The sequence below is a fragment of the Penicillium riverlandense genome (genome assembly GCF_028828495.1).
Source record: "Penicillium riverlandense strain IBT 135883 chromosome Unknown utg000001l_segment0_segment0, whole genome shotgun sequence".
Taxonomy (NCBI): domain Eukaryota; kingdom Fungi; phylum Ascomycota; class Eurotiomycetes; order Eurotiales; family Aspergillaceae; genus Penicillium; species Penicillium riverlandense.
In genome coordinates, this window is record NW_026643194.1 from 1,252,330 (window position 1) to 1,276,666 (window position 24,337).

General features: G+C 53.7%; 11 protein-coding genes across 11 annotated transcripts; 8 read left to right on the forward strand and 3 right to left on the reverse strand.

Moving 5' to 3' along the window:
• Window positions 1-799: 799 nt before the first annotated feature.
• On the reverse strand, window positions 800-2,233 carry N7474_000526 (uncharacterized protein; the record flags this gene model as incomplete). Its single annotated transcript, XM_057191941.1, has 1 exon — window positions 800-2,233. The coding sequence occupies one exon, from the start codon at window positions 2,231-2,233 to the stop codon at window positions 800-802; it is 1,434 nt and encodes a 477-aa protein (XP_057056894.1).
• Window positions 2,234-3,412: 1,179 nt separating this feature from the next.
• Window positions 3,413-6,017, forward strand: N7474_000527 (putative C6 transcription factor (NirA); the record flags this gene model as incomplete). Its single annotated transcript, XM_057191942.1, has 3 exons — window positions 3,413-4,506; window positions 4,556-4,924; window positions 4,976-6,017. The coding sequence occupies 3 exons, from the start codon at window positions 3,413-3,415 to the stop codon at window positions 6,015-6,017; spliced, it is 2,505 nt and encodes an 834-aa protein (XP_057056895.1).
• Window positions 6,018-6,449: 432 nt separating this feature from the next.
• Window positions 6,450-7,873, reverse strand: N7474_000528 (serine/threonine-protein phosphatase; the record flags this gene model as incomplete). Its single annotated transcript, XM_057191943.1, has 3 exons — window positions 6,450-6,452; window positions 6,516-7,794; window positions 7,857-7,873. 3 exons carry the CDS (start codon window positions 7,871-7,873, stop codon window positions 6,450-6,452), a joined length of 1,299 nt encoding a protein of 432 aa, XP_057056896.1.
• Window positions 7,874-8,351: 478 nt separating this feature from the next.
• Window positions 8,352-8,786, forward strand: N7474_000529 (uncharacterized protein; the record flags this gene model as incomplete). The annotated part of the gene is made up of 1 exon (XM_057191944.1): window positions 8,352-8,786. One exon carries the CDS (start codon window positions 8,352-8,354, stop codon window positions 8,784-8,786), a length of 435 nt encoding a protein of 144 aa, XP_057056897.1.
• Window positions 8,787-11,225: 2,439 nt separating this feature from the next.
• Window positions 11,226-12,578, forward strand: alg3 (dolichyl-P-Man:Man(5)GlcNAc(2)-PP-dolichol alpha-1,3-mannosyltransferase; the record flags this gene model as incomplete). Its single annotated transcript, XM_057191945.1, has 3 exons — window positions 11,226-11,346; window positions 11,409-11,938; window positions 11,991-12,578. 3 exons carry the CDS (start codon window positions 11,226-11,228, stop codon window positions 12,576-12,578), a joined length of 1,239 nt encoding a protein of 412 aa, XP_057056898.1.
• Window positions 12,579-12,651: 73 nt separating this feature from the next.
• N7474_000531 (putative eukaryotic translation initiation factor eIF1a-like protein) lies at window positions 12,652-13,146 on the reverse strand (the record flags this gene model as incomplete). Its single annotated transcript, XM_057191946.1, has 2 exons — window positions 12,652-12,760; window positions 12,836-13,146. 2 exons carry the CDS (start codon window positions 13,144-13,146, stop codon window positions 12,652-12,654), a joined length of 420 nt encoding a protein of 139 aa, XP_057056899.1.
• A 226-nt stretch (window positions 13,147-13,372) lies between these two features.
• Window positions 13,373-14,282, forward strand: N7474_000532 (transcriptional regulator family TF; the record flags this gene model as incomplete). Its single annotated transcript, XM_057191947.1, has 2 exons — window positions 13,373-13,691; window positions 13,747-14,282. 2 exons carry the CDS (start codon window positions 13,373-13,375, stop codon window positions 14,280-14,282), a joined length of 855 nt encoding a protein of 284 aa, XP_057056900.1.
• A 365-nt stretch (window positions 14,283-14,647) lies between these two features.
• On the forward strand, window positions 14,648-15,580 carry N7474_000533 (uncharacterized protein; the record flags this gene model as incomplete). The annotated part of the gene is made up of 4 exons (XM_057191948.1): window positions 14,648-14,994; window positions 15,055-15,213; window positions 15,265-15,335; window positions 15,405-15,580. The coding sequence occupies 4 exons, from the start codon at window positions 14,648-14,650 to the stop codon at window positions 15,578-15,580; spliced, it is 753 nt and encodes a 250-aa protein (XP_057056901.1).
• A 338-nt stretch (window positions 15,581-15,918) lies between these two features.
• On the forward strand, window positions 15,919-17,403 carry N7474_000534 (putative MFS efflux transporter; the record flags this gene model as incomplete). The annotated part of the gene is made up of 1 exon (XM_057191949.1): window positions 15,919-17,403. The coding sequence occupies one exon, from the start codon at window positions 15,919-15,921 to the stop codon at window positions 17,401-17,403; it is 1,485 nt and encodes a 494-aa protein (XP_057056902.1).
• Window positions 17,404-18,192: 789 nt separating this feature from the next.
• On the forward strand, window positions 18,193-21,899 carry pkcA (protein kinase c; the record flags this gene model as incomplete). The annotated part of the gene is made up of 8 exons (XM_057191950.1): window positions 18,193-18,616; window positions 18,690-18,956; window positions 19,009-19,584; window positions 19,640-20,035; window positions 20,089-20,505; window positions 20,563-21,124; window positions 21,179-21,380; window positions 21,432-21,899. 8 exons carry the CDS (start codon window positions 18,193-18,195, stop codon window positions 21,897-21,899), a joined length of 3,312 nt encoding a protein of 1,103 aa, XP_057056903.1.
• Window positions 21,900-22,835: 936 nt separating this feature from the next.
• On the forward strand, window positions 22,836-24,161 carry N7474_000536 (uncharacterized protein; the record flags this gene model as incomplete). The annotated part of the gene is made up of 1 exon (XM_057191951.1): window positions 22,836-24,161. The coding sequence occupies one exon, from the start codon at window positions 22,836-22,838 to the stop codon at window positions 24,159-24,161; it is 1,326 nt and encodes a 441-aa protein (XP_057056904.1).
• Window positions 24,162-24,337: the final 176 nt, after the last annotated feature.

The following is a 24,337-nucleotide window of genomic DNA, read 5'->3' on the forward strand; positions in this document are numbered from 1 at the left end:
GTCGTGCGTGCAGGATTCCAAGTGCGTCATTGAATTGAAGCATCTCAAAAGGCTAGATCGGGTGGAATGACGCAGTGACTCGAAATGGACTGTTTACATAGATCCTTCCGGGGTCAACCCATATTGCCTCTTCCGTAGACGACACATCTCCATCCATCCCATACTGGGCCCGTTCGCCAGTATCTCCAGACAGACCAAACAACCACCCAACCACATCATAGTAAATTGCCTAGATACTACGTAGCAGTCAAATCCAACTACATCCGCTTCCAATAAACAAAATCGGTAACAACCTAGTACTTTCCCCCGTCGATCGCGCTAAGAACGCCACGCCATGACGTCCCATAGGGCGGTCCACGCGGGGGCGCGATGTCATGGCTGCGGCATGATCTCATGGCGCAGCCACATCGATAGGCTAATTTGAGAACGGGAGTACGGGGGTTGCGCTAGTATGGGCGATTACGATGACAGTCACGAACGATCTTTGAATGTTTATTCTGAGTGGTCGGGGACCGGATATCTCGGCGGGGAAGGGAAAAGGAAAGTAAGATTCCGCGGGTGGGGTCGGAAGGATTCATCCAGAGAAAGAAGGAAAGAAGAGAGAGGTTGGTATAGGGACACCTCGTAGTATTCCAACGCCTCGCTTGAGTGGAAGAAGAAAAGACAGAAGGAAAGGAAGGAAGAAGGAAAAGCAAAAATTCATAGCGAGGGGGTGGTATATGTGCTCAGGAAATCAGGCGAAGCGAAAATACAGAGAGCCAAGAGCGTCCTGCGCGCTAGCTAGTGTTGTGAGAGTATCTCAGACTGAAACGCCCACCCAGCGAGATGGAACAGTTGAGTCGTTGTTGGCGCCGTCATCGTAGTCCGCCGACAGACGATGGGGATTGGTCTTACGCGGTGGGAGCCAGATGCGGGCGCGGGTGGGGATATCCTCGCGCAACTTCCCACTGCGCCGCATGTTCATTTCCAGGACGACCATGCGGAGGAAGTGGCTGTTTTCGCGGGGCTCGCGCTGGCGTGGCATCGGAGGAATCTCTGGGTCAAAGGCGCAGTCGTGGCCCTGGGCGGCGGCAACGTGGAAGTTATTGCGTCGGTGCCCGCGGCCGCTGTTACGTCGGTACGTTTGCATTTGGATGGAGACGGCGCAGGCGCGAGACGACTCGAGTGGTTCGTGTCGGTGGTCACGGTAGACGTACATTTCTGCCGGAGAGGTTGGGGTTGGGTTCAGGTATCGCCGCAGCGCCGGAGATGGAGGATCTTGCATGGGCGGAGGACGACGGTCGTCGGTCAATTCCGGAGTGATGGTAAAGAGGGATCGAGTGAGAAAATCATCCGGCTGAACGGAGGGCGTCGCGAAGGTCGAGACCGACTGCGCAGCGGACTTGATGGCCCGTAAGGAGGCCGTCAAGTTCGACTTGAAAGTCGAGGCCAAGCGCAAGGATCGGAACGAAGCAGCAGAACGCTTCGCGGGTACCGTCAAATGCGGCGTCGTGGGCTCATCGTGGCTAACGATATCTGCAAGCTCGGGTTCATCGACATCGGTATGGAGCAGAGGATGGTCGAAAGCACAGTCTTCCGGTTGCGAGCAACGGAGCTGTCGCCGTTCTGATGGACTTCTCGGGCTCGCGGGAGTCAAGGGCAATGACAGGCTGTATGGTGATTCCTGATCATCATGCTCTAGAGACGGCGTCGAGTCACTTGATACTGATCGAAGGGAAAACGGGGTTTCCATTTCCGAATCGTTTTCTGTCGAGAGATTCTCATCCTCCTCATCCGGTGGACTGAGTAGGATGTCTAGAGCCGTACTGCCAGATCCTTCCATTAGATGATCTTCTTTCGACTGGACTCCTTCCTGTAACATGCGGCTAAAGTTTTTCACATGGTTTCCTCGAGGAAGCTTTCGAGATCGCCGAGCAGTCCACGTCTTGCGTGGTACGGGGATGGATGTCGCATCCAGCATCGACGTGAATGATGTAGGTATGGGGTGGCCGTTGGACGAGGTGGAGGGTGACCGAGTGGAGGAATCAGATGTTTTGGATGGCGTCCGGGACCGGCTGCTTCGATGTACCGTTGTGGTGCACGAGCTACGCCTTGGAGGGATCACCACCGGCGAGGTATTCCCCGGACTGGGGAGGTGAATCCCAGACGAGCCCGGCGCCTGGCCCGACAAAGAAGGCTGCATGGCCTTATGCGACGGTGCCGACGTTAAGAGAAAAGTTCTTGGGACCATCATTTTGTTGGGTTGTCATCCACATGGAATGTTTTTCAGTGAGGCCGGGGCCTGACGAGGCACTCTGATCGAGGGTTTGGGCGAGATACATGGGTGTAGGGAGGGATGATGGCGAACAATGCCCCGTCACAGAGATCCGACGGGATCGAGCCAGCAGGAGACCCGGGCGAGGGGAATGGTGGTCCGGCAGTGAAGCCTAATGCAGGCACGCGACCCGGTATGGTGACCAGCCGCAGAGGACAATCGAGGAAGAGTGCCGGGAGTTGAGGGCTGGCAGTGGGAGTGCGAATGGAGGAGACTGGGAAGATCGTAGGCGAGCAGGGTTCAGGCAAGAAAGGGAGGGTTGGAAGAGACAGGGAGCGGAAGCGACAGGGAGAGAGAGCAAAAGGGAAGATAAGAGTGGTGATCTCAGGTCGATAAGGATGATTGGGCCGGCAGCCACGGCTGGTATTATTTGTTGTGGCTGTTTTTCCCTTACGGTCTGGGACGGTATTGTTGGGATTAGTCAGGACAGGGTCAACACCCTGAGGGGCTGGATGAATCCAGAGTGTATTCCTCTGATCGGATGAGGTGCTAGTTTCTCTTTCCCGAGATTATCCTTTTTTCTTCCAACGGCCTGGTGAGGTGGATGTAACTGTCTCTCCGAAGGCTGCAGAACCCCAAACATTCTGAAAACGTACGTGGCCGAAGGAGTGGATCCGTCATAAGCGACCGGGCACCACCGCATCAAGGATTCCCTACTACTCTCGCCAAGAATAGGGTCTCGATTGGTAGGCAGCGTCGGGGGTACACAACCCGGTACACATATCACATGGACTAATCATCAATCAATCTTAGATTGAACTAGGATTACTGATCGTGTATTCTTGCAGCCGCAAACGATATTCATCGAACAAGTCAGCCGGCGATGGACTAGGGGACCCTGGCCCAGGGATTTTGGGTTTGTCAGCCTTATCGCTTATTGCGTCCCTCCAATCGTCACTCCACCGCGGGTTCGAGATCGTGGGGTTGAGGAAGAGCATGCACTGACATGCCACAGCATCCCCATATGCTGAGTTCCTCGAAGCGACGGTATTGCGCGCATGGAAATCCGACGTTGGATCCTGGATCCGCCGTACTCCAATGTTCTGAAACGACACCAAGCTTGAGATATGCTTCTGCCGTGCCGCCTCTCTAATGACCATGAGTGCCGAGCGTGATCAGTCGTCCAAGCGGCGCTGTGTCAGCACAGCCTGCATTGCCTGTCGCCGCCGGAAATCCAAGTGCGATGGGAATCTGCCCAGTTGTGCCGCTTGCTCCTCGGTCTATCAGACCGCCTGCGTGTATGACCCCAACTCCGATCATCGCCGCAAAGGCGTGTATAAAAAAGACACCGATACGGTGCGAACGCGGAACACCACGCTGCAAACCCTTATCCAGGCAATCTTGAACTATGAAGAAGACGATGCGTTCGAATTGGTCCGCCAAATTCGGGCCTGTGACGATCTCGAGGACGTCGCGGAGACCATTATCGCCCGAGATAAAGGGCACCTTCCCACTGCCGAGGCGACGACCGCATCGGGCAACGAAAGTGACCCGGTACCGGCCGATCAATTCGAGTCCGAGCTGGCGGGCAAGATGAGTGAGCTCTTGCTTGACGGTTCTCGGAAGTTCATCGGAGGTACCTCCAATCTCATTTTCCTTCCACCGGGCTCGGAGCTGCACGAATCCTCAACACCTCCAACTGCCGAGCTTGGTCACGACTATTCCCCCGTGAAACGATGGACTCGCGTTACAGATGACGAGTCCCTGGTCAGCCATCTCATGACCATGTACTTCACGTGGCACTATCCATTTTTCACCCTCTTAGCCAAGGACGTGTTCTACCGAGACTATGTCCGTGGCGTTTCCAGCCAGTACTGTTCCTCGTTGTTGGTCAATGCCATGCTAGCGCTTGGCTGCCACTTTAGCTCCTGCCCGGGGGCTCTTGATGACCCCCAGGATCTTGCAACCGCAGGCAACCACTTCTTCAGAGAAGCCAAGCGGTTAGTACTGGAGCATGACGAGCATGAGAACGCAAAACTCTGCACGGTGCAGGCATTTGCCCTCATGTCCGTACGAGAGGCAGGATGTGGCCGGGAAGGCAAGGGCTGGGTTTACAGCGGCCTAAGTTTCCGGATGGCTTTCGATCTTGGCTTGAATCTGGACGCCTCCAGCCTCGGGGCTGCCCATGATCTCACTGAAGAAGAAATCGATGCCCGGAGGATTACTTTTTGGGGCTGCTATTTGATTGACAAGTTGGTCTCCTTGCCTTGAGATTTCTGATTTTTTTCTAACATCCTCCAGGTGTTGGTCAAACTACCTTGGCCGCCAGCCTCAGCTGTCCTTGTCCAACGCCAGTGTCCACAAGTTCGATGTATTGCCAAGGGAAGAGATAGAACTGTGGTCGCCTTACACGGATTCAGGCGTGACTCGCGATTACACTCAACCCTCTCGCACAAGGGCGGTTGCACTTCAAATGTCGAAGCTCTGCGAAATCAGCGGCGATCTCCTCGTGTTCTTCTACCATCCAGCAGATGTGGAGAAGGCACCGCCAAAGCAGCTCGAGCTGAAGAAGCTTAGTGAGGTCCATACGCGGCTGGAAGCCTGGAAAAAGGAACTACCCCAGGAGCTGGAAGCGAAGGACGGTCAACTTCCGCAGGTGCTTGTGATGCAGTAAGCAGACCAGAACCATTTCCGTGTATCTATGCTGACGTTCTGGAATAGTATGTTTTACCAGCTCCTGTTCATCCATCTATACCGCCCCTTCCTCAAGTATACCAAGTCCAGCACTCCGCTCCCTGTACATGTCTCGCCCCGCAAGATATGCACCCAGGCCGCTTCTACCATATCCAAGCTGCTCCGGATATACAAACGCAGCTACGGACTGAGGCAGATCTGCAACATTGTCGTCTACATGGCCCATACGGCCTGCACCATCCACATTCTCAACCTGCCTGACAAGAATGCCCAGAGAGATATCATCCATGGTCTCAAGAACCTCGAGGAGATAGCAGAGGGGTGGCTCTGCGCGCGCCGCACGCTTCGCATCTTGGACATCTCCGCCCACAAATGGCAGGCCGAACTCCCCGCCGAAGCAGTCAGGATCATTGAACGCACTCACAGTGCATGGGGATCCTGGGGATCATGGGACCAGCCAACCTCGCCGTCTATATCTGACGATTCGCCAGCAGTGAATCCACCCACGAGCCCAAGCAGATTCAACCCTCCGGTTCCTCTAGACTCTGAAATTTTCACCCCAGCTGCACCGAGCGGTATGGCGACGGCCGCAATACCTTCACAGTACCCCGTCACCACTACCACCACCACCACTACCATCCCCCCATCCATCCAACAATCCATACGCGCCTCACATCATACTCTAAATACCCCACTCGAAAGAGCCGACCTCGCGGCCCCGGAACCGACATACCTGCGTCCCCTGCCACAGGTAGGCTACCAGTTCCCGGCTCTCTCAGCATCGGGCCCGTCCTCTGCACCACTAGGGAATCCAAGTGCCTGGTACAGTGCATATATTCACCCTCCAAACACCACTACGACTCCCACCACATCGACCGCATCCCCCGCGACTGTGTTTGACGGCGGTACTGAGAACCTGGTCGAGGAGAGCCAGGACTGGTGGTCTCGCAATGCTGCTACACTGGGTATTGGCGTGGAGACCTGGGGGGAGGGTTGGGGTAATGGTCTTGCTGGTCCGCAGCCGCCATATACTGGAAACAATAATGCCCATGCCCATGCCCCTCGCTAGCTTTTCTCGGCTGCGCAGCAGCAGCCGACGACGAGACCATCCCCTGGCCTCGGGCATCTGCTCGCTCATGTGTTGGCCTGCATTCCAGCCCCGACGACGGCCCATAAAAGTACTGAGCGGTGGAAATGACTTTTTACTATACAGCATGGTCACACCCAGACCAGTAACTGGTCTAATGCACATTTTATTGATTCATGTCCGAGAAGAATTGGGGGAAACTTCGTGATATTTTGCTGTGAAATCCAGTGACGCAAACCAATTACAGAATTTACACAACCCAAGACCAAAGAGTATGCATCAAAGATTCGTCATAGATGATCATTATCGAGAGTTAACACCAGGAGCCGCAAGATGCCGAGTCGACCAAAAGGACCCCAAGAGCAGTATAAAAGGAGAGAGAGGAAAGAGAAGAAACATGCAAGGATGGTATCATCACTGGTACAAGCAGCAGCAGTTAGCATAAATATCACAAATCATAATCACGCAGAAGAAACATACCAGGAAATAATCAGCAACCGGTTTCTTCGCAGGCATACCCCTCGTATCCTGAGCCGCGGCCTCGAAAACGCGGTATCTCCTACCGGGGCTGACGACTCGGTCGTTGAAAATCCCATTACTTCGAGCATAGTTGCCGTTACTGCGGGCAACTGTGCCGCCGTTGCTGGCGTCCTCGCCCAGCTCCAGGATAGCGGCGACATTGCCGCAGCGGTAACAGTAGTTGGGGGCGGACCAGACGGTCACGATCCCGCCGTCGAACATCTCCTTGTAGCCCTCCATGACAAGCTGGTGGGCACGTGCAATTAGAGACAGATCGTTGTGGTAGTTGAAGGCCTTGACGATATCTCCTCCAAAGAGGAATCCCGCTCCGCGCGGGCTGAGGCCCCACCCCTCGATCTCGTCCGGGTCGGACCAGAGGAGATCGCACATGGCGCCTTCGTGTGGGACCTCTTGTTTCCGGTCAATTATTCGGATCTTGTCGACGCTGTCGATGAGCGGGGATAGTCCACCGTGCACGCACAGCACGGCGCCTGTTCGGCTGGTCTGCATGGTACCGTTGCCGTTGGAGCTGGCGCCTGTCCCTGGGGCGCCGGGTCGCGAGGGCGCGGCTGTTTGGCCCGGGGCAGCGGAGATGTCGCGTGGCGGGGAGATGTTTCGGGAGTCTGTGGATGTGTCGGATGAGGAGCGTTGGCGCGGGCGGTACGTGCTCATGGTCACTTCGCCTCGCGAGTTGAGCACCTCCGTCTCCAGCTCGCTGTCATCAATCTGCATCGTAGATTGAGACATGCCATTCGCGCCCGACATGGTGGTTGGCTCGAGCTCTGAGCTTGCTCCGAGTACGATTGCTCCCAGGGCGAGGTAGTCAAACACCTCGCAGCAGTAGCGCCAGACATTGGCGCTGCCGTACTTGCGAATGCACTCGTCGTAGAACCCGTATACGGTGGTGATCTGGCGCGACTCGTGGTTCCCGCGAATTAGGGTCATGCGATCCGGGTATCGGACTTTGAGACAGAGGAGGAGAAGGAAGGATTCAAGTGAGTAGAACCCGCGGTCGACAAAGTCGCCCATGAAAAGGTAGTTGGTATCTGGCACGTCGCCGCCTACGCGAAACAGTTCCATCAGGTCGTGGAATTGCCCATGGATGTCACCGCAGATGGTGACGGGGGCATCGACAGATACGACATTTCCTTCTTCGATGAGGAGCTCGCGCGCCTTGTAGCACAGTTCGCGGACTTGGGCCTCGGGAATCAGGCGGCAGGCCCGCAGCTGCTCGATCGCCCTGTGAGGTGAATAGAATCAGCGCGAGTAGTTTTAAGAAGAAGATGAGAAGTTAGGAGGTACCCGTCCAAGTCACTCATGTTGCGATGTCGGGATGCGGTCGGGGATGAAGGCTTTTATCGAAGAGAAGAAAACAGGAAGATGGCTCAGCCGCCTACAGCACAAGTGGATGGTGGCAGGCCAGTCAGTCTCCGTGGGAATGCAAGTTCATTTTGATCGTTGCGAAGCCATAGCCGGCGAGTAACGAAGTGGAGGGAAGAGAGAAAGAGAGGCGGACCAGTTGGTTTCGACAGCGCGAGCGAGGCAGGGCCAATCACGCGGGCCGCGATAAGATTAGCTAGCTCACGGATTTCTTCTGGCTGGGTGGCTTCGCTCCCTCCCTCCCTCAACTGACTACCCACCCCTCCTTGTAACGCCAATTGACCTCCTCTCTCCCGCTCAATCTTTCTTTTTCTCTCTGGAATCTCCCCAGTCCCACCCGGATGGCTCCCTGAACCCATTCCCAGCGACCCTGCCGACTTCTCTCACTCCTCCCTCTCCGTCCTCTTTCCCTCCACGATGCCACCCCATCTCCATCCCCGGTCCCGGTCCACGACCGGCCTGTTCGCCGGCACTCTCCTCGCCTCACTCCTCGTGGTCGGCATTCCCCACATCTTCCCCTGTCCGGCACCCCGACGCACCTTCGCGGACTCGGAGGTGGTGGTCACAGCCGACGGCCAACAGATCCCCAAAGTGCGACGGAGACGACGGAAAGACATCGAAACACTAGACAGCCCCGAGAAAAATCGCCCAGGCCATCCGGTATCACCGAGCGACGACGAGGAGGTAACCACATTCCTCCAGATGGAAGAAGAGGCCAAGAACCTGGCCAACGTCGGCCGGGAGTGTCCCGTGCCCAAACCGAAGGGTGTTCTGGGTCAATTGCTGGGATTCCGCAACCCTCCAGAGAATGAGAACCGGCAGACGAGTGGATTGGCCGAGGGGGAACGATAGCGTCCCAATGTTGGCCGGTACCTCTTTTCTTGTCTTGCTCTCACTTTTTCTTGCATCATACCTTTTTTTCCTCTTTTCTTTTGTGATTAATGATACCATGGGTTGGACTACGAAGATGGATGGTCGGGATGGATAGAAGGGCAGTGGTTCGATGTTTCCATATCGGGCGTGCTCGCCATGGCGAGCTATGTCCGTGTACTACTCTATGTACGGAGAATGTATAAAAGAAGGAGGTATAGGCTCCTCGAGAATATAAAGAACCTATTCAATAACCATTAGGATTATATATCTAAGTTAGCAGGACGGGCTGATCAGACTACATGACCTCTCCAACTGATCCGACATTGCGCTGTCAGTCTGCGCCTCGAATGCCGTCGCATACACTGTTGATCTCGCAGAAGACTGGAAATGCTCCGCAATGCTGGAGGTTGGACAGAGTGTGCTCTTGGCGGAGGCATCAGTCCACTCCATGTAGTAAAGACAATACTCTCCTCCCTGCACGCTGAGCAACTCCAAAAAGAGCTCTCTGCAGGAATCCAGTGAGGTTCGTTGACGCATCTTCTTGCAAGGCACGACCGCAGGCTTTCTTAATAAACAAAGAAGAGAACTTACCTGGGTTACGCCATGGTTCTACAGGATGTGCAGGCAGATATCCGACAAACTGCACTAAGCCTGATTAGGTAATGTCACTAGTATATTAGGCGCACCTTCCCATTTTCTCTTCTTCCCTCCCTCCTACTTGCTCTCCTTTTTTCTCTCTCTTTGTTCCACATGCGCGAGCATGGCGTGGAATATGGGTTCTTGCCAAAATGTGCTATACACTCCCTCAAGACTGTGAAAAGCGTGGACTTGGAGACTGCCCGCACTTGCAACTACGGCCATCCCAGCTCAAACCTGGTGAGCATAGAGATGATTTTCCTCTTTGGGCCTGGTACCACCGTCCGGTATCAGTGCGCCGGTGGTTAAAACTTTTTCGCCGGCTGGAAACGTTGCTTGCTTTGCAAGGCAGTCCGAGCGTCCCAGATAAACACGTCAAGGAACGAAGAGAAAGCTAGCCGACACCGAGAACCAACCGACCAGATTTGATAAACACATCACTCCCCACCTGTCGTTCACGCAGGCGGGCAAAGGGACGGTCTCGAATCACGCAAGTTCACGAGTTGATTGAAAATGGCATCACCTTGCACACCGTATATATATTGAGTATCAGGCGTTCAGGATCATGATCGAGCCAATGGTATGTTTTTCAAGGCTAGGTAAACGGTGTACGTACTAAATTGTGCTTCTCTAGGCTACTTCGAACTGTTTCACGCGTGTTTGAGCGACCTTCTTCAAGGCCCTCCATGAGAAATGCAAAGCAGCTTGCTAAGGAGGTGCACGACAAAGTCGGATATAGATGCCCCTGCCCGCGCGCACAGGACCTCAACTGCGACAAGACGTTTTCATCGACATCGGGTGCAGAGCAGCATGCTAAGAGAGCTCTGATAAGTCAACTCGGGAAAACTTTTCTTGGCGCACGCAGAGGACCTCAATTGTGGCAAGACGATTTCCTCGACATGGGATGTTAAGAAACATGCTGAGAAGAAACATGGCAATGCTGGGCCAGATAAGACATTTATTGCGGCGTGGCCCATGATACCGTCACGTATTCCCCTCGTAGACGAGTCCGGGGAAAGTCTGTCCTCAGCAGATGAAGTACGGCCAGTGAACCTTTGGGGCTGGATCGAGCTTCGCAACCCTGAATCTGGAAATGGGTTCCATTTGGCATCACCTGCTCACACAGTGTTTTCCCTCCCGAACCAGGACCCCACAACATCGCCAATGAGCAGATCCGTGTCGGGATGAAGCCGGGGTGCAAAGACCGCCCTCGTATTCTATTGAGGGGTTTGATAAAGCTGTCATCGAGATGTCTGGATACCTACAATCCTTCGCCCACATCGCTGGTTATATTTACGACCTACAATTGGCGTATGGCTTTTACTCGGCGTACGAGGACACAATCTTTTTGAAGTAGGAATATTTCAACTATTCAATGGCAACTCCAAAACGGTCAGCTCGTCACTCTCCAGCAGGCGGTAGAAAGGACGATATGTCCTTCCAAATCGGATTGCCTCGATACACACTTCCCGCTTTGTAGATGGGATCGTCCGGATGAACGGACTCCGTTGTTCTGGGCGCAATCTCTGCCCAAATTCGGTGCCGTTGGCGGGAGTTACATACTTTGGGGCAAACACTGCGAGATTGGCCGGATCAGCCGTGTTTATTATCAGAACATATATTCATGTTCACTCCCTAGAAAGTCCTGATTTGAAAGGTAGTTCTAACTCCGGCCTTTCATACTTCACGTCAACCAATTGGCGACTAAAGATCTTACGTAACCTATACTAAAGGAGACGTGAGTGGACGGGACGCCATATATCTCCTTCCAGCCACCTCGCCATGGCCCTGTCCGACCTCCTAGTCGACATCCTCACCAATCCACGGCATACAAAATGGATGGCCCCTCTGCTGCTCCTCGGCGATGCAGCCCTGTGCGCGCTGGTTATCTGGAAGATATCCTGTGAGCTCGCATCTCGACAACAACAATTGTCCCGTTCAACCAAACTGACCACGGCACTCTAGACACCGAGATTGACTGGACAACCTACATGCAACAGGTCTCGCTCTACATCTCCGGAGAACGCGATTACACCCTGATCAAAGGCTCGACCGGCCCACTCGTCTACCCCGCCGCCCACGTCTACATCTACACGCTCCTCTACCACCTCACCGATGAAGGGCGCGATATCCTGGTTGGCCAGATACTGTTCGCGGGGCTGTACCTGTCGACTCTGGTCGTCGTGTTGGGTTGCTACAGGCACGCCGGTGCGCCGCCGTACCTGTTCCCGCTGCTCGTCCTGTCCAAACGCCTGCACAGCATCTTCGTGCTGCGCTTGTTCAATGATGGTGTCGCCGCGTTCGCTATGTGGTTGGCTATCTATCTCTATCAAAAGCGCAAGTGGACCGCTGGCGTTGCGGTGTGGTCTGCCGGCGTGGCGGTCAAGATGACGCTCGTTCTGCTCGTGCCGGCGATTGCGGTGCTCACGCTGCTCAGTCTGGGGTTGACGCGCAGTGTCGCGTTGGGGGCTATGGCAGTTCTGATCCAGGTTGGTGTACGCGGAAATATGGCTAGGTGTACAAATGACTGACGAGGCATTATTGCAGGTCCTGCTCGCGGTGCCTTTCCTCCAAGCCAATCCTACGGGCTATCTCTCGCGCGCGTTCGAGCTCTCCAGGCAATTCTTGTTCAAATGGACGGTGAATTGGCGATTCGTCGGCGAAGACACATTTCTCTCGAAGGAATTCTCTCTAGCCTTGCTGGTCCTCCACGTCTCCCTGCTGGCTATCTTCTCCGCCTCCTGGGTAAGGCCCTCCGGCACCAATAATGTGTTCCGCTGGGCACAGGGCCTTCTCCAAGGCCGCCAGCAACCAATCGCCCTCTCCAAATCCTTCATTATGACCGTCACACTGAGCTCGCTGGTCATTGGCTTGCTCTGTGCTCGGTCCCTGCACTACCAGTTCTTCGCCTATTTGTCATGGGCCACCCCGTTTCTGCTTTGGCGGACGGGCCTCCACCCGGTTCTTGTGTATGTCGTTTGGGCACTGCAGGAGTGGGCTTGGAATGTCTATCCCAGCAGCAACGTGAGTTCGGCGGTGGTAGTCTTGTCGCTCGGTGTCCAGGTGTTGGGGGTGTGGTTGAATGGGTCGAGCGAGGTAGATAATGGTGGTCCTCGGAAAGAGCTCATTCAATAAAAAAAAAACCCAGTGGCATATTCCAGACATCTCAAACCCTTGTTTTGGTGAAACACATCCGTAGATACAGGATTCACGCATCCGACTCGTCGTCCGAGGGCGGCATCTGGCCGACTCGCGATTCTTCTTCATCATCCGAGTCAATTGCAGCGACGACAGGCTGCTTCACAAACTCCTTTGGCCTGAAAAAGACAAATATTTGTCAATATATGATCCTCCACAAGCAATTGAATCCAATGAAAGGGTGGAGGTAGTACCAAAAAGCCGCCTTCCGCCACGCCTTCTCATCGCGGACAATATTCACAATCTCCCCGCCAATCTTGTTGTCACGCTCATCCTGCGCCGTGGTATCGATCACGACGTACGAGCCCCGTTTGATCCAGAAGGTTGACCGGAAGCGCGCAGGCAGCTCCACGAGACACTGTGTTTTGCAGGGCTGCTCGACCAGGTAGATGTTGTTGCCGGTTGCCTTGATGGCGCGCGCGATCTGCTGATTGGCAGCTAGGGAGTCCGGGGGTGTGAGCGTCTCTTCCGCTGTAGCTAGCACTTTGCGGCGCGGGGGACCCATTGTGAATAATTTCGTGAAACTGGTGTACACTCTTCGATTGATTCTCGAGCCCTAAGAGCCCGGATTGCCAAGCCGGCGCTAGTCCCTATTTAGACTATATGTATTGTATTGTATAGCCGTATATTACTTGGAACATCCATCCACTCGCCTCTCTCTATCTCCTGTCACCTCTCTGCTGGAGGATGTTGAAAGGGCCAGGGAAGCCAAAACATAATCACATAATAGCATGGCCCAAACGGATCTCGTCTTTATCAACGTCAAGGAGCCAAAGGACGCCCTCCAACTCGCCAAAACATCCGAAATCCGATCTCATGTAACGCGTTTGCAATGGAAGAGATTTGTGCGTCGTGATAAAAGGCACCGGAAGAAGGCGTCGTTATGTTCCCAGGATCTGAACGGTGCGACGTGTTGGAATGAATCCGATTCGCTCACTTCGACACTGCCACCAATCTCGATATCGCCTCAAATTGGCGGACTCAGAGTTGATCCTTTCAAATCATATCCTATCTCGGACCGACCTGAGATTCCCCTGCTCGTCGATCACTGTAAGTAACTTTGTGAATCCGAGCCCGAAAATCGGACTTTACTTAGGATGACTAGACTTGATGCACATGGCAGTTGATATCCCTGAACTTGATCTGCCTGGGAACCACGGCCTGTTAAGGACCAGTTGGTTCCCATTAGTGATGACCGAGCCCGCCTTGTTCTCGGTCATCATGCTTCTAGCTGCATCGCACTATGCTTCCCTACTGGGCAGCACTGAAGAAATGAGGGCCAACCTCCTTGCTCTTCGTTATGAAGCTGTATTATCCATCAACCTCAGCCTTGAAGACCAGCAGCCCGGGACTATAGGGGATGCTCTAGTAGGGGCTATAGCAAAGATGGCTAGCTATGAAGCCATGTTCGGCAGCCTCGAGAATTATCATATTCACATGCAGGGTCTCACCCGAGTCATTAGCTTACGAGGGGGTTTTGCATCACTCGGATTGAATGGCCTACTCCATCGCATCGTGATCTGGATTGACCGCAATGCCGCTTTTCTGCATGGATCCGCGATGTATTTCCCAGTCGATGGCTTCGTATTAGGCAAACCTTTTCCCGATCCGAATCCCGGTCATTTTCTCGGAAGCTCGTGAGAGAACATATCCCGGTCTTTGAAGGATTCGCCGAAAAAGCATATCCTCAATGACGTTATGATACTTTTCATCATATGCTTTCTCAGATGTCCTGGTGGGACTTCCTGAACGGGATATCACATTCGATCTTCGACCCACATGTTAACCCCCAATCATACAAGGTCTCCGGTATATCGCCCCACAATTTTCCTATTGGAGATAACGCATACTAATGCGGGCTGTATCGCTTCTCTTACGTCACGGCAGGTTCATGCCATTATTTAAGTAATGAACCTTCCCTTGATCAAGACTGCAGTCTACTTGCTCAATTGCACGAGTCTTGATTGTGATTTATTTCTCGACTTCCACCTACCGTTTATACAAATATGAGTCTTGCTGGTAAAGTCGCTCTTATCACCGGCGGTGTCAAGAACCTCGGAGCTCAGACTGCTCTTGAGTTGGCGGGCGCTGGTGCCAATCTTGCCCTACACCATCATTCTTCCTTCAGCCAAAAGGATGCAGCAACCCTGCAAGCCAAGCTCAAGGAGAAAAATCCATCGATCAAAGTTTCGATTTACCAGGGTGACCTGACTTCCGCCTCTGCGGTGACGAAGCTGTTCCAAGATGCTCTTAAAGATTTTGGCCACATCGACATTGTGGTCAACACGGTCGGCAAGGTGCTAAAGAAGCCCATCACGGAAATCAGTGAGGAGGAGTACGACACAATGTTCGCGTATGTGTCCACAAATTATCTGCGAAATTGCAAGATGGCGATAGCTAATTGTTCTCTTAGCGTGAACTCCAAAACTGCATTCTTCGTTCTCAAAGAAGCCGCTGCTCATGTGACGGATGGTGGAAAGATTATAACCATCGTTACTGCCCTTCTTGGTGCCTTTACTGGCTACTATACTTCCTACGCTGGCAGTAAAGCTCCGGTAGAGCACTTCACTCGGTATGTCGCTAGCCTTGTCCTGGCCAAATTACTCGTCTAACAATATTATAGGGGTGTTTGTAAGGAGCTCCAGTCTCGCAGGATCAGTGTGAACAATATTGCCCCAGGACCAATGGATACGCGTAAGCTTTTCAACATGAATACCCCGGTTTATTTGCTCGTTGAGATCTAACATCGGATTTTATCAACAGCTTTCTTCTATCCTCAAGAATCTCCAGAAGCCGTGGAGTTTCACAAATCAAACGCCATGGACAACCGGCTTACCATGATTGAGGACATTGCTCCTATTATTCGCTTCCTGTGTACTGAAGGCAATTGGATTACTGGCCAGACTATTTTTGCCAACGGGGGATACACTACTCGTTAAACTATTCCTGGCTATTGTATTCTTGTTTTATTGGCATGGCCAATTAATACGAGATCAAATCAATTAACATGATGGACCACCTTGGTTCCATAATATGTTCTAGCTACCATGGATACAGCGCGCAGTTTCCAGACATCCTGTAATGTCGTAGATGATATCGTGGTTAGTAAAACAGTGGTGGAAGAAAAAAAATCCGTGGATCGGTGGGGCAAACCTGGAATCCCCAGATCGATTACAAACCATGAATTAGGGTTCGGAATATGGATTCCTGTCTAGAATAAAGGGCGAGCTTTGGTCAATGAACTTCAACATTTGTCAGAAACACATATTTCGATACAATGGCCGCCTCCCTCGGCACCCTCTTCGAAATCGAGAGCTCTCCCCAGCTGGCCAGTCCACCAGCTGCAGTACGCAAGGATAAGCAAGGTGCTGCCCCAGCACCATCAGACTATGAATTGAATGTACTTCAACCAAACACTTCCGCACGAGTGACTCAGGAGCTGTCGCCTTCGATGCCAACTCCCAGCGTGCTGGAGAACCGTCTACCAACTCCCATCCAAGCCGAAGATACAACCACCGCATTTGCTGCGGACCGCACTACACCGCCACCAAAGACCAAATGGCGGCTACTAAGCTGTTGTCTGCTCCAGTTCGGGAATGGCATGAATGATAGTGCCCCCGGTGCTTTGATCCCATACATAGAACGGCACTACAGCATTGGATATGCCGTGGTCTCGCTCATCTTCGTGACCAATGCCCTGGGCTTTATCCTCGCCGCACCGCTCACTCACACCATCGAGAGCAAACTCGGGCGCTCTCGAAGCTATGCGCTGGCTCTGTCCTGCTCCGTGACTGCATACGTGATCATCATCTGCCAGCCGCCCTTCCCTGCAGTGGTGGCCAGTTTCCTCTTGTTGGGCTTCGGCCAGGCCTTCAACCTGGCTCTCAGCAATGTCTTCTGTGCTAATCTCTCTAATTTCACTACGGCACTGGGGTGTATGCATGGTTCCTATGGGATTGGAGGCACCGTGGCGCCGTTGTTCGCAACGGCCATGGTGTCGAGCGGGATTCGCTGGTCGTTCTTCTATGGTATCGCCCTGGGCATCGCCGTAGTCAATCTGCTCTTTACCACATGGACATTCTACAACTACGAAAAAGACACCCCAATCGAGCCGCAGATGGCTCTTCAGCCCACAGCCTCCCGTCCCGAAGGTGTCGATGGCGAGCCTCTGACTCGGCTCCAGGTCGTTCTGAAGTCCATCAAGAACCGCACCACGCTGCTCGGGGCGCTATTCATCTTCGCCTACCAAGGTGCCGAGGTCTCCGTCTCCGGCTGGGTCGTTTCCTTCCTAATCAGCTACCGCCACGGCGACCCGAAGCACGTCGGCTACGTGAGCGCGGGTTTCTGGGCGGGCATCACGGTCGGCCGGTTCGTGTTGACGCACCCGGCACACAGAATCGGCGAGAAGATCGCCGTCGTGAGCATGGTGGCTGGCGCCGTCGCCTTCCAGCTGATGACCTGGCTCATCCCGAACGTGATCGGCGATGCCGTCTCCGTCGCCATCCTCGGCCTGCTCCTGGGGCCCGTCTATCCCTGCGCCACGACGGTTTTTACCAAGCTGCTCCCCCGGAGCATGCACATGTCCAGCCTGAGCTTTGTCAGCGCCCTCGGCAGCAGCGGCGGTGCCGTGTCGCCATTCTTGACGGGTCTGCTGGCGCAGCATGTGGGCACTATGGTCCTGCACCCCATCTGTATTGGATTATACGGAGTGATGGCTACCAGTTGGCTGCTGCTACCAAAGATTTCCAAGCGATCCGAGTAAGGGGTGGTGTGGTGGTTGTGGTGTTGGTCGCCAAAATACCTTTTTTCGGTACAATATGTTGTGGGCATAATTAGGTTAGGGCAGGCTCGCATATGGCGTTCAGGGTCTCTGCATGTATGTATGCCCGGTACATTGAATTACTACATAGTCTTTAGCCCACAATCATGAATACAATGGCATTGTCGGGTCTAGTCTTGGTGACATCACGAGTCGAGGTGTGTTTATCCACCGAGTGTCTACCCACCGAGTGTTGTATTGAATCAGTAGTCTCCAAACCGACTGTTCGCTCGCATCAAGAATGCACCGCACTCCTAGACTCGGCTAGATATCTGTCTGGAGATCCCAAAAGACCACCCCTCCATGCACGCGGCAAGGGATACCCTCGTGAGTACATCCACTTGGTTAGTTTGGTTGTCGGTGACTGGCTGTGTTTTCGTGTCGGGGCTTATCGATAGCCAGGCCACACTACACTTCCCCTCCCTTTCTGTCTCTCTCTCTTCTCTTCTTCCCTCTCTCTTTTTCTCACCATCATCTTCATCTCCATCGCTGATGATCTCTTCTGCCAGGCGGTAACGGCGCCCTTGACGCCTGAAACACTTGGATCCCACACTCCCACCACTGCCTGCCCACTCCCCTCGAAAGTGTCCCGGGTCTCTCATCTTTCCCCCTCCACCTGTCAACAACACGAGCGAGGGACAGAGAAACAGACCCCGCGATAATTACCTTCGCTTCCACCACATCCCTTCCTACGCTCACCACCACCACCCCCACAAAAACAACACCGCCACCATGGACAGCGACGACCCTATTGCCGCGGTCTACAAAAAGATCGAGCGGGAGAAGGCCCTGATCGCCGCGGCGAGCAACATGCGGCAGTCGACCGACAATCCGCTCGTGCAGCAGCGAGTCGATGCGAACATCCGCGATGGCTGGAAAAATATTGCCTACCTCGAGGAGAAGATGCAGGAATTGCAGATCCGTCGCATGGAACAGGATGGTGGCGGCTCGCCTACAGGCCAGCGCCGCGGGCCCGGTGCCGGTGGGAACGCTCCCCCGCCGCCTCCAAAGGACTATCCCGGTGCCGGTGGGAAATACGGTGATGGCTATGGCTACCCTCAGGGAAGCACGGGTAGTATGCCTTCTGGTGCGCCGTACTCGGATCCGCGGCCTTATGCTCCTATCCCCAAGGCGAGGCCGAATTATACGAAGTTGGGTGCGTGATTTACCTGCATTCCATGGAATTATAGAGGCGAGGTTCTTTGCTAACATGTCTGGCTGAATTGCAGATTTGATCAAATATGACACGCCCTACCTCGGCCCCAAGATTCAGCTCATGCTGTCCCAGCTCGAGTTCAAGCTGAGCGTCGAGAAACAATACAAGGCTGGTATTGAGAAGATGGTTCGCCTGTACCAGGATGAAGGCGACAGGAAGAGCCGTGCGGATGCTGAGGGCCGTCGCATCGAGAGTAACCAAAAGATCCAGCTCTTGAAGCAGGCTCTCAAGCGATATGAGGATCTCCACGTCGACATTGAGTCTTCTGATGCGCCGGATGGTATGAATGCCCTGTCGAATGGTATAACCGCGTGTGACTGACCCCCAAACAGACGAATCGCTCAGCAGTCCGAACATGCGCAAGCCGCTAACCGGTCTCTTGACCATGCGAATCCACGCTGTGAAAGATGTCGACCACGCCGCAAGTTCACGATTCTCCCGAGGCCCGGAGACCTTTGTCATCGTCAAAGTGGAAGATGCGGTAAAGGCCAGAACCAAGGCCAGTCGGAACGATAAATGGCTCGACGAGTCATTTTCGATCGATATCGACAAGGCCAATGAGATCGAGCTTACTGTATACGACAAGTCTGGAGACCGCCCGACGCCTATCGGTATGCTTTGGGTACGCATCTCCGACATCGCGGAGGAGATGCGTCGCAAGAAGATCGAGACCGAGCTGGGTGCATCCGGATGGGTTTCGGCAGACAAGATGGAGGGCTCAGGAATGCCTCGACCTGACTATTCTGGCTCCACACACGGAGGGCCTCCAGGACATCCCAGCTCGGGTGGCCGACCTGGCACAGCAGGCCAAGGGCATAGCGAGATGCCGGGTGCTCCTCCTTCCGTCATGATTGATTCATGGTTCGCTTTGGAGCCGTTTGGTCGGATACACGTGTCAATGAGCTTCGGTAAGTCACACCTGGTTCTTTTACGTTCAACTCAAACCACTAATGCCTGGAATAGCCAAACAACTCAAGGATCGTCGACCCTTCGACATCGGTCTCAATCGACAGGGCGCCGTGCGCCAAAAGAAGGAGGAGATCCACGAGAAGCAGGGCCACAAGTTCGTCACTCAACAATTCTACAACATCATGCGCTGTGCGCTGTGTGGAGATTTCCTCAAATACGCGGCCGGAATGCAATGTGCGGACTGCAAATACACCTGCCACCGCAAATGCTACCCCAAGGTTGTCACCAAGTGTATCAGCAAGGCGAACTACGAGACCGATCCGGACGAGGAGAAGATCAATCACCGGATTCCGCACCGCTTCGAAGGTTTCTCCAATATCTCCGCCAACTGGTGCTGTCACTGCGGTTACCTGCTGCCTTTTGGACGCAAGAACGCCAAGCGATGTAGCGGTATGCAGACCCTCCATCGTATTAATTTGAGGGCCATATACTAACTTCTCTAGAATGCGGTCTTACCTGCCACGCTCACTGCACTCACCTTGTGCCTGATTTCTGCGGCATGTCCATGGAAGCTGCCAACCAGATCCTGGAGACCCTGATTCGCGCCAAGAATCATAACAAGTCTGCATCTGTCAGTTCAGGTCTTAGTGGCCGTACCCTTCGCCCCAGCGGTCCCCCACACCCCCCTCAAGACAATATCCATCCACCCAAGCCCTCCGAGGGCTACGGGGCGATCCCCAGACAGGCTTCTGCAGAAGCAGTAAGCGCTGCGACTAACTCTTATATGACTCCACAGTCACCATCTGTTGCTACCCAGCGCCCACAGATCCCGCCAAAGCTGCCCTCTTCGGGTTCTGCTTCCACTGCCGCCACGGCCGCCGCAGTCGCGACAGGATTGCGAACACCCCAGCAGACATCAGGTATGTATAATAACACCTACATTTTTCAGTTTCTCAGTGTTGACTGTTGGACTGTAGTGGATATGGGCCGTCCCCCGCAATCGCCACAGTCTCAGCAACCTCCTCCACACCAGGCCTATGTTCCCTCCGCCTATAAAGACTTCCCACCTTCGGGCCAGCCTATGTCGGGTGTCGCACCTGGGCCTTACTCTCCGATGCAGCCGCCTCAACAACAACAACCCATGACGACTGTGTCGACGCAAATTACACCGGCCGTCAAGGAGGAGGCTCCGCCAGCGCAGGCCAAGTCCCGGATCGGACTGGATCATTTCAACTTCCTTTCTGTGCTTGGAAAGGGTAACTTCGGTAAGGTCATGTTGGCTGAAACCAAAACTACCCGCAAGCTCTATGCCATTAAGGTGTTGAAGAAGGAATTCATCATCGAAAATGATGAAGTGGAGAGCACCAAGTCCGAGAAGCGCGTGTTCCTGATCGCCAATAAGGAACGACACCCGTTCCTGTTAAACTTGCACGCCTGTTTCCAGACGGAGACCCGAGTGTACTTCGTCATGGAGTACATCAGCGGTGGTGATCTGATGTTGCACATTCAGCGCGGCCAGTTCGGCCTCAAGAGGGCGCAGTATGTTTTTTCCGCTTGCAATTTTCTTCACAACTGCTAACTCGATTCTTACAGATTCTACGCTGCTGAAGTCTGCTTGGCTCTGAAGTACTTCCACGAGAACGGCGTCATCTACCGTGATCTGAAGCTCGACAACATTATGCTCACCCTGGACGGCCACATCAAGGTTGCCGATTATGGTCTCTGCAAGGAGAACATGTGGTACGGTGCCACGACCAGCACATTCTGCGGTACACCCGAGTTCATGGCTCCTGAGGTATGTGTGATGGATTCGCTTGCCACAACTATCAGCTAATTATCTCTGTAGATTCTTCTAGACAAGAGATACGGCCGCGCAGTCGACTGGTGGGCATTCGGGGTGCTCATCTACCAGATGCTTCTCCAGCAGTCTCCGTTCCGCGGTGAGGATGAAGACGAAATCTACGACGCCATTCTGGCCGACGAGCCCCTCTACCCCATCCACATGCCTCGGGATTCGGTCTCGATTCTCCAGAAGCTGTTGACTCGTGAGCCCGAATTGCGACTGGGGTCCGGCCCGACAGATGCTCAGGAAGTCATGTCTCACGCCTTCTTCCGCAACATCAATTGGGATGATATTTACCACAAGCGGGTCCCGCCGCCGTTCATCCCCACGATCAGCAGCCCCACCGATACCAGCAACTTCGATCAGGAATTCACGAGCGTGACTCCGGTCCTGACTCCCGTCCAATCGGTGCTCTCGCAGGCCATGCAGGAGGAGTTCCGCGGCTTCTCCTACACGGCCGACTTTGCTTGATTTCGGTCTGAATCATCCGGTTTCGCTTTGGTTGCATTGAGAACTTCTTGCTGAGAGAAAAAAAAATTTATGCGACTGGTGTGTTATGGGCATTGGCTGTTTTCTTCCACGCGCTTCTTCTAGTCCGTCTTGCTCTTCAGATTGCTCTTGGCCTCTATCTCTCTCTACATACCCCCTCCCGCGCAGGTTCTTTCGAGTGACCGGCTCCGACTGACGGGTCGCCTCGCTTTGCTGTTGTGATTCTTTTCTTGAATTAACATGATAATGCTTGCTACCGCGCCGCGCGCCTCTCCATGTTGCTATTGTGCCTCTTGCTTCCTTCGGATTTCTGATTATCTAAATTGTTTGCTTTCTTGTGGTCTTTCTTTCTGATTGGGGGAGTTGAGACGAGATGAGATCGATGTTGCTTGGGCTGTTCGCTCAGCCGCCTACATCACGGCTGGCGATGGGACGATGAGGGGAGTTTTGTTTTGCCAAAGTTCGGCGGTTCGTTCAGCGGGTGAACTGGAGATGCAAATACGAACTAATGACTGCTGTGTTCAATATTGTAGGGTAGGGTAGAGTGATTGTTTCTTTGTTCCCAACTTACCATCCCCAACGCCTCTTTCTTTGTTGCACAGTCCACCCCCCAGCCTATCATGAGTCTGTTTCCTTTGAGGACTCGAGGTCAGCAACAAAGCCGTCGTACTTCATTCACCTTATCACGAGTCCCTTTACTCGTTGTGACTTGTCATCCACCGTCGTCCATCCTCTTCCTCCATCTCAAATCTCACTCATACTTCTCCTCTGCACCTCTCTTCGGAAATTCTCTGGCTGTTTACTCTAGGCTTCCTCCAACACGACAAGTCAACGCACATCAATCACTCCCAGTCCAGTTTTCGTCTGATTCAACCACTGCAGTCAACTTCTCTTCTTTCAGAATCTGCACTTCCAGCCATGGCCACCAACCTCGAGAATCCCGAGCAAGTCATTCGAACAATCCGCTCATCGAGAGCATCCTCACCCGCTTCATCGGTCTCCGGCACCAAGTCATTGAAGCGCACAACCACAGACGCAGAACACCAACCATCTACACGACCACCCAAACGCACCCGCTCCACCAACATCCCAAACGGCAACTCTCGCACCACGCCCACCACAAAGCGCAAGACACCCAAGAAAGCAGCCCCCGAGGCCTCGTACGCACAATCCTCATGCGCTTCTTCCACTGAAGAAAAGGAAAAGGAAAAGCCAGAAGTCCCCAAACGAAAGAAGCGAACACCCCGCAAAAGCGAGCAAAAATTTACCAAGCCCCGTTCAGAAACTGGTATCCATACCGAAGCAAGTGACGAAGAAGAAAAGAATCTAAACATCTCCCGCGCCGAGCGTGATGACCTCGTCTTCGAACTCACGCACGAGAAAGCGAGACGGCTCGCCGAGGCCGTCAATATACCCGAGGACTCGAACCTGGGCGAAGACGAGCAGAAACTGTTTCTTGATCTGGCGACGCGAGGCTGCAAGCCCCTTATGTCTGCGCATTGGCGGAGGGATTTCTCCACGCTGCCTGATTGGCTGTTTACTCGCGATGACAACGAGGACAACAAGGGTAGCCCGGATAAAGAAGACGACGACGACGGTGGTGTTAGTGATGATGAGCAGTTAGTCTTCAAATCCCACCGCGGCTCGGACTTCGGCGCTATCAAAGCCCTCCAACGGCTCCTTGCTACCGGCGGCCATGTCCGCGACTGCCAGGTGCTGGCTGCTCCCCCACAACGGGTTATCCAACGGGCTATACAGCGGTACATGCGCTGGGTTCTCAACGACGCAGGCCTGAAGACCGATTCTCCAGTCATTCCCGTCCACGCAGTATACGCCCAGAAGAAAGGCGAGAGCACACTAGCAGCCATTACGCGGATGAATTTCAGACTGGAGACACTAGCCAAACGACACCAAACTGCTTTATCCCGGGCAGCAGAAGTGGAAAGCAAAAGCATCTCCTGGCCTACCTTGATCGGATTCGTGCTCTGTGGCCCCATCGTGGCACTCGTTTCGCTCGATACGGATCCCGGATCGCTGGGTTGGAGGGAAGATGCGAGCGTGAAGGTGAAATATCTCGGCCAGTTTGATCTCTCCGAGACGGCGCAGGATGTGTGGAATTCCGTTGCGATTGCTATCTCCGTTGTGCATATCAGGAGGATTATGCTGAGGATGGCGGGTGTTCATGAGGGTCGTTTCGTGCCAATGTTTAGGGGGTGGGATGAGAGGGACGATGAGGATATTTGAGTGCTGGGAGGGCGTTTGCAAAGGGTTTGCTTTTCGGTGGAGAGAAGGTATTCATTTTTAAATTATTTATCATTGTGTTACTGGACCAAGCTTGATATCAACATGGCGACATAACGGAAGAAAAGACAGCCACGGCATACAAAGCTATAGGAAGAGCATATTTGATACCCAAAATG